This window comes from Cuculus canorus, chromosome 6, assembly GCF_017976375.1.
Source record: "Cuculus canorus isolate bCucCan1 chromosome 6, bCucCan1.pri, whole genome shotgun sequence".
In the NCBI taxonomy this organism is placed as follows: Eukaryota; Metazoa; Chordata; class Aves; order Cuculiformes; family Cuculidae; genus Cuculus; species Cuculus canorus.
Genome location: NC_071406.1, coordinates 21,869,392 through 21,878,102, shown reverse-complemented (window position 1 = coordinate 21,878,102; position 8,711 = coordinate 21,869,392). Strand labels below are relative to the sequence as shown.

Genomic DNA, 8,711 nt, shown 5'->3' with positions numbered 1-8,711 from the left:
AAACTCACTGTATTTACTTATGTTTCCTTCTGTCCATTCTCCTTGATTGCTATACAGACATTTTATTTCCCCTATGAACTTTTCACTAGATAATGACTTCCACTGGGGAACTGTTTTCATTTATTATGTGGCTTTATTGTAAGATTATTTTTTTTTTTACAGATATAAATTTTATTTTACACGCAAGCTATGAAAGTCAAAACTACTGGGAACTGCTTGGTAGTACTGTATGAAATAGCCAAGAAACGTCCAACACTCGTGAAAAACATTAGTAGCAATATATTACATACCAGTATCTTAACTATAATCTTTCCTACCTACTTACATCGTGGGGTTTAGCCCAGTCATGCCTGTTCTCACGAATTTTTTAAGCATAAACTGTTCGGAATTCATCCAATGAGGCTGCACATGCATTGGTTGTTCATCTAGGCTATCTCTGTTGGTTTGGGGTCTTTTTCCATTTTAGGAAACCAAGCAGAAAGAACAGTGATTACTCTAAACAAATACAATATAAAAGAAGCTCCTGAAATGGCAGAAAAGATAAAAATTATGTTGCATTTGCTGAATAGCCTGCACATTTCCAATCCAATCATTCTGCAACAACATAGCTAGTTTGTGACAGGCAGGCTTTTGGTTATGTTTGTAACTGGGATCTGCTATGTTGGGTGCCATACAAATTCTCTATATACAGCAATTTCTGCATGTGTTATCACTAACAGTTCATTCAATTAATACAGAAAGAAAAAGATCTTTCTGGATAAGGGAGGAAAAAAGGGAAAGAATGTGTTCTGGATTACATTAGGAGCAATAAAATACCTAATTTACAGCTATTTCACTTACTTATGGAGAAAAAAATGTAATGAAATTCCTGAGAACGCAAAAGTTTTCAGTAATGCCTGAAATATTTCAACTGACTTCTCAAAGGTGAAATGCTCTTTGAAATTCAACTTTCAGACCAATTGTTACCATGCAGTCTCACAAATGTTTTACAAATCCTGTCTAATTACAAATGCATATCAAGCAAAAACCTCAAACCAACACAAAAAAGGCAAAGAAATTTTATCCAACATATTTAGTAGATGTAGTAGACACATACACTGTCTCAGCAAAAATTGCTAAAATCTCAACTCCGTGCAGAGAAAAATAAAACCTGACAGCTATCCCTGGAGCCTCTAAACAACTAAGTTTTGTGCTTCTTAACAGTAATGGGCTTTAAAAAAACAAAAGAAAAATGGACTATTGACTGCAATCAGATTGCTCACACCATTTGGAGGATTTAATTTCAAATTATTGTATCATTATTTAGTAGCAACAGTAGGTAATTCTGCAAAAATTTCACATGTTGACAAAGTTCCATTTCCCTTTTACGGCCACAGCCCATGCCAGTCCAAGCCACAGAGCTAAACTCCCATTCAATTAAAGCTCTTGTCAGTCAAGATGCATTCATTCACGGTAACAGCTAGGATATGGTGTGTAGATGATGATGATTTACAAGCCATTATAGTGTGGCCCCCATCTTTTATTTATATGATCAAAAGTATGAGATACCCACTGCTGCTCAAGCACTTTGTATCTTTCCTTGCATATGTAGAGAGGTTTACCACGCCTGTATGGGGAAAAAGACAGAAAAACTAATGGTTAATATGCCAAATACACAGAAAACTGCTTCATTATCCGATCAACATGCTCATACAACTTCTTTCCCAGGGGAAGCATGAATTTTTATTGGTGAAGGGCTGTTGGTTTTGTTTTTAATAAGAGAACTGCTGGGACTTCCCTTCCTCCCTAACGGGTAGCGGAAAGCAGAAAACATCTTGTTCTCTCAGGCACACGTTGCTTGGAAGCTGCGCTCCTTCCCTACTTTGGAATCCAACTGCAGTGTTTGATTAAAAGCCAAACAACAACTTTGGGAGGGAAGTGTTTCCCAACGCAACACTCAATTAACTATCATTGCAAACGGCAACACTGGAATCTGTTGGGTGCCTGGTGTGTATGACTAAGTGCTCATGATTACACCACCTCTGGGCCAAGAAAAAATAGAAATGAAAACAGTCAGGACAGCCTGCAGTTAATGTGGATTTTTGACTCAAGGAAGGTAGAGATCTATTATTATCCATTGTTGCATGTTTTGCATAACATAAAGCTGACCTACACAGAGAAGCAACGATGAAACACATTTGTAATGAGAACATTACCTAAGATCTCTGTCTTCTTCACCATGCGCATCTAGATAAACAGATCCCCAAAGGCAGAAACGATGGCCTCGTATGATAATGATTACAGATGCATTAATCAAAAGAAATATTCCTGTCCCAGCTCCACAGTTTTGAGAATGCTGTAATATTATGGGGGCAAAATGGGAAGAGTGAAAAGATTATTAGAGTCTGTCAACTTTATAACAAAAAGGACTTAAAAAACAGTAATTAGTTTTACTTGAAATTACATACACGCCTTATTCACTAAGAAACAGTGTGACAAAGTACAGTCTGCCCCAAAATTCTCCAAGCAAACTAGAACTCCATGTCCTGTGCTGTCATAACACTTGCACACAATGCAAGTTTCCTGCATTTCCCTGCTCAAAAAAGGGAGGACAGTCATTACCATGCAAAAAAAATTGTCTAAGAAATATGAGCAAAAATATTCTCTACAATATTTTGAGTTAAGTTGCATAGCAACTCCAAATACTTTTCAGAGGTGGCAAGACTAAGAGAAAGTATTCAGCAAAATATAACATTCCCTCTTTTACATAGTCTCTATTGTTAAGCATTGGCATTTTCTATCCATGCTCACAGCTCCAGTCTATGGCTCTATAAATCTAGTAAAACTAATTTTTTAATAATTCTTGCTTGCTTCAGCATGTCATTCATCTCTAGGAACGGCATGATCTATCCTAATCAATTCCTTTTAGCAATTAAAAAACATGCTCCTACTATAGTATTATTAAAATTAGAGGCTGTAACCCCATCAACTACAATAAAACTTAATTAGATATAGATTTTTAATTATTTTTTGTAATAAATTTCTGTTTTCATGAAGATTGACATCTTAAATATAAATGTTAATTCTATTTCAAATTTTGCCCACCCCTCCTTCCCCCACCACATTAGCAGTAAAAAAGAATGGTGAGTTGAAACAATTTCCAGAAGGTCCAAGATCCCTCTGAAATTTGTTTGGGTTTGACTTTAGGTCCCATTTGTCAATATCTCCACAATGAATTCGCCTCAGTTTTGTAATGCCCATGTAGTTCCATTCTTCTAAACTGTGCAATGGTAGAAAAGAGAACAGCTGTCAAAGTAAACCTTTATCATAGATAGGAAAGCAATACCAGACGCTGTCCAACTCAGGCTCCTGATAGAACTTACATATAAGCTGACTAGAAAACTTTGCTGCTGAATTGAACTTGAAGGCTTTAAAGCGATGCTTATCTAACTATAGCCTGCAGATTGCTAGTAGATGGTCAGGTCTATCAAAAAGTACTCTACAAAAGGAAAAAACCCAAACCCTTAGATTGATATTCTTATGGACACAGAAAACAAGGAAACAAGACAGAGGGAAAATTAAGATATGAACAATCAGAATGTACACAAATTTCAACTGGTTATGAATCAAAACCATGTGTAAACATTACACACATTGGCTTTGTAAGAGTTTTTCAAAGAGGAGAAATAGGCTATGGACTTTAAAAGATGAATAAAAGCACATTCTAAAATCCAGCCCAGGTCCATCTATCAGAAGCAAGCATTAAACGCTATACAAACACCTCTGGGAAGAAAACCATCAAAACTGAGCAATGGCGTTAAAAACTATGCACGAGTATGAGAATCAATTAGAGAACTTGAATTAAGTCTCTTACCAGTACACATTCACAGTAACTCTGTTGTTTGCAGCATAGTCCTTTCAAGCATACAAAAGTACCACAAACTAGACAAACAGCAGGATCTTTAGGAACCTTCGTACAAACAGTACAAGTCTTTCTGTGATAATACTGAAAAATGGTATTGTAATTCTCAGGCAACTGAAGGAGGCGTGGCAAGTCCCACTTAGGCTCATAGATAAGCAAAATCTACAAGTAAGATAAGAACAACACATCAGATCTGTGCATACATTTGTGCATTTATATTTTCTAAGAGAAGAGAATACCAAAGAAAGGAAGCATGCTGTTTAAAAATCTCTCACTTTTGCATTTCACAAATTTAAATATCAAAAGTCACCTTGTGGTAGTCACCTACCTCTGGCTGAACACCCTCCCCAACTGTAGTCACATTCCATCTTTTGTAATGGATGCAAAATATGCACTAGCCTTATCCCAATGACTTTTTAAGTGCAAAAATCTCCATAGATAAAACAAAAGGATTAAGAGTGATCTACAGGGAAGACTCTCCACTCACTCACTAAGTCATTCTGGCAACACCAACACACTGCTGCCAAGCCCTGGCACTGACTACGAAAGCTGTCACCTGGCAAAAATTTAGACTAAAACTTTCAAAAGCAGAACCAAAGTTAAGGACTGTGATACTCAAAGACATCTGCCTGATTTTCAAAACTGCGGTACAAAAAAATTTGAGGCCATTAAGAATTTAGCAGTACTCACAATTTTTTTATAAGGCAGACACTACCTAATACTGGTTTCAAAGTCCAACTCTTCTCTTTTGCTCTTAAGAACACCGGGCAATTTTATTTGTTGTGCGTGGTTAGAGGTTTTTTAAGACAGTATTGTGTTTTCCTTCAACTTACTCTTTTTTACTGGATTTATAAGCGATGGCACAGGGGTCAGATGGGATCTTTTTTCTCCAGGTATAACATTTTTGAACAGCGCATAAACTCAAAGCCTAAATTGGTTCCTTTTCAATCATTGAAAGGAAGCTATCAGTTTCACTGTAATCTCCCAGATGTTTATCAGATTGGTAGCAACTGTAATTCAAGATTAATCAGAGTATTCAAATTTTCATTCACCATAGCCTAATTCATGCCTGTAAACATGCAAAGACAGGTGCAGATCAAGTTGCAGAGCAAAGAATGCATCTGGCTTGCCTCTGACACCACAGACTTTGGAGAGGGGGACTTGAATTGCTGAGATGCAGCTTCTTCATAAAAACATTGCAATAATGCTGAAACATTTCCATTTCACAAATGATATTCCAATTAAACTGACTCAAGTCTTGTTATTGTTTCGTTAACCTTCAGAGAAGATGTACCATCTTTATCAGTCAACTACTAAACAGCTTTTATCCTTTTCATCTTTTTCAGTGTTGCAACAGAAGATGCTGAAAATATCAATAATTTCTAATGGGCAAGAAAAACTTCTGATAAGTATATTCTTAGAAGACAAGGATTCTGTTACATGCCCTTCATAGGCTTCACGTGCAGAGGTATGCTTAGTATCATCTAGGGATAGCTTTTCAATTTTCTGTCTCCAGCGGTCACATAAAAAACAAAAAGGTTTCCTCATTCCTTTTATCTACTAAATAATATTTCTGATTCAAATTTCTCTCTTTTTTTTTTTTTTTTAACAAGTCAGGTTCTCAAATCCTTATCCAAAACAACAGTGTATGGGCATAGTTAATTAAGTAATAAGTAGCTGCTTCCACATCAAGACTATTTTAGAGAAGTAATTTTGTTACATACCTTTGCTTGATGCGGATGTCTATCTGAAAATGAAACCAATTCTGAGCACCACTGTGATATCATGTCAAATGCTGGCACTGGCCAGTCAAGACAAGAGGCACTGGTGAACTGATGAGCCGACTGGAAAGATGGTAACAGACCCAGGCAGCTTGCAAGAACTGTGAATTCTTCATCCTCCTTTTAGGTATGAAACCAGAGAGGTCTAGATTAATACTTACACTCTGAATTTGTCAATATTTTACAAAAAGGAACTGTTCCAATAAAAACAGTAAAGACATTCCAGTACAACAATGCTAATACTCATGTTCAGAGGTGCACAAAAAAATCCCCAACAAAACACCAAAAGAAACCCAAAGCCTACAAAACCACAAATCTAAAAAACACAAACAAAGAAAACTCCAAACATCTCAGTTATTTTCTTCCTGTTTAGCACCCCAAACTGGCTTGTAGCTGTTTTAGACATCAGATGATTTTGAGACGAGGGAATGAGGGGAGCTGACCTGCAGCAAATTATAACAGTCACAGAATTTAAACATTTGTGCACTGAATCAATGTCTCTGAGAATGAAGTTCAAGTATTAACAGGCATTAAGGAAAATGACGACTGAAATCCAGCCTGTGTGGAAATTATGCCATCTCTGCAAATACCAGACAAGATTTAAAAGCATGTTGGTATTTTATGAGACAGACATCTACGACTTAATAAAATAAGCAAGTATCTGCTGAATTTTAAGAGCAGAGTACCATTTTTCAGGGAAACTGCCTTGAAAACAAATTTATGGAACAGAAAAAACGCTGCAGAGCAATGCTATAAAATATGATTAAAAAAAATCCTAGGACAGAAAATATATACAATGAAAAAGACACTTTAATCTTTTATCTCTAACTTTTAAATGGAAACAGTTGAATGTGCCCCTCTCAATCTGTACCTGGCAACTAGGTAAATCCCCTCCAAAAAGATGGTGTTGAACAAGGCTTGTGATCCTGAGGAAAGGTAGGCAGAACTCCTGCAGGTAGCACTCTACAGAATCAGGATTTACCTACATGGGAAGGAAGCAATTACTAAATTCTGCCCCAGATAAGTTGTCTCCCATGTAAGAAGCACAAATACGAATCAAATATTTTTTAAGCACACTATAAACCACTGCATCAAAGATACTTTCCAAAGGCAAACATTCCACTAATAATCTGAAAGAACTCTGTGGGCTTTCTTTCCTTTTTCCAAGTGTTTTTTCTACTGAAATATTCAGTTTTCCAAGTTTCTAAAAGGCCTTTTGTACATATGATTCAAAACTACAATTATAAAAAGTATTTGTCAATAACTTTCTTAATGCAACACTGGCTATAAAAGTAAAAGAAAGACTTGCACAGGCAGACTGTTACAAAGGGTTGTGCTTTGACCTAGAAAATGAATGAGTTGTACTGCGGTCTTTAACAAGATGAGAGAAAAATCACTATAACAGTGAGGCTGATAAACTTTAAGAGACACGAAGGGGACGTGCTGGATAAATTTTCAAGAGATTTGCCAATACCACTGTTGATTCTTCAGTCTCCTCTTCTTCTTCTTCATACATCTTCCCCTTCGATAGCTCACTAATCACGTGACCCAGTAATACTTCCCAAGATTTTTCTCCACTGGGTGTATTCTGCAAAAAGAAAGAAAGAAATCCAAAATGCACCGGTCATGACGAGGAGAAAAAGTTCCTGTAAAATCAACAGTAATGAAGAATATTTCCATTTGATACATGAATTTTGACCTACAAAGATACACATTGGAACATTACTGGGTTTCTTTAAAAACATTCCCAAGTAAGTAGGTGACATTAAGCATATAAACTATGCATAAAATTTATTAGTTGGTTTCTTGAATACATTTTGACATTACTTCTAATTCTTTTTTTAGATGGGGGTCTTCACCTTTCAGCATTGGGAAGGCAGACTTGCTCTTTACGCTTACAGTCTAAGAACCAGAAGGCAACACATTCTTAAATAGTTTGTTAGCATTCCCGGAGGTTTACTCCACAAGCATTTACAGTGTGTTGCTTATGACACCATAAGGCAACTTGCAAAGACAGTGAAGTAGGGAATCAGAAGCGGAATATCCATCTCTCAGCCCTGCTGAGAAACTGAACTCTTAATATTGTTTGATCATTTGGCATGAATACAGAAGAAAGACTTGAGCTTGTGTTTAATGTCTGGAATACCAAAACACAATAGATTCACTTGGAATCATCCACAGCTGAAAGTTAAATAAGGTGTGATCTGTGTAATCACTCCAGGAACACAATGTCAATGTTACTAGCACATAAAAAAAGCCAGCCTGAACCATACATTTTTTTTTTAAAGCATATGAGCCTCAAGAAGCTCTAAAGTACAAACCTGGATTCCTAAACTACAAACCAGCTTCCCTTGTGACATGCAAAGGGAAAGAATTTATCTGAGGACCATGGCTAGGCTCAAGAAGACAAGGGCTACCAAAGGGCTGGGAGAGAGGTACAGGGAGCTATGTGGTTACCAGCTGGTGCTCAGTGCTCAGAAGTCTCTCACACACACATACGATCCAGGCAGCACGAAACTGTAAAGATACCTGGGGAAGGGCAAACTTGCACACGGGTCTTTTGCAAAGCCTCTGCACTTGGTGGGGATTATCACTGGGGTGGGATGGAAGCCAAGAAGGATTACATGTAGGAGTCCCTGAAGGCACCAGGATCATAGAGAGATCACCTCAAGCACATACTGCCAAGCTGCAGTCAGAACTTGGACCTTTGTATACAGATGATCTACACAAGGCAGACAAGAGGAAGGAGGAGGATGTTTTTAAGGGATAGTGAGAGAGAGATGCCGTCAGTATATCACATATACAGCAGGGAGCGGTGCTCATATCTACCTCCTACCTCTTCTGCTCTTCCACTGGAAAACTGTCAGCCTTCAATGGCTTCAAAATTCTCCAACTGACAGAAGTTAATCTGTTGTCTGAATTACACTAAATCACAACATCTATTCACAGTAACATACTGCTCAGTGTGCCCCTATATCCAAAGACAAGCACACTAGTGAAAATCCCACTTAACTGGACCATCATTAATA

General features: G+C 37.2%; 1 protein-coding gene across 5 annotated transcripts in view; it reads right to left on the bottom strand.

Annotated features, from left to right (window-relative positions):
- Positions 1–682: 682 nt before the first annotated feature.
- The window catches only part of UBR3 (ubiquitin protein ligase E3 component n-recognin 3), a 111,785-nt gene continuing 103,756 nt past the window's right edge, over positions 683–8,711 (bottom strand). For all 5 annotated transcript variants that reach the window (XM_054070536.1, XM_054070537.1, XM_054070538.1 and 2 more), the window contains 6 exons: positions 7,157–7,270; positions 6,554–6,664; positions 5,626–5,802; positions 3,854–4,063; positions 2,196–2,335; positions 683–1,606 (listed from right to left, as the gene is read on the bottom strand). In XM_054070536.1, the coding sequence (XP_053926511.1) occupies positions 1,489–1,606; positions 2,196–2,335; positions 3,854–4,063; positions 5,626–5,802; positions 6,554–6,664; positions 7,157–7,270 (870 nt within the window). In that variant the 3' untranslated portion in view covers positions 683–1,488. The remainder of the gene's footprint in view (positions 1,607–2,195; positions 2,336–3,853; positions 4,064–5,625; positions 5,803–6,553; positions 6,665–7,156; positions 7,271–8,711) is intronic.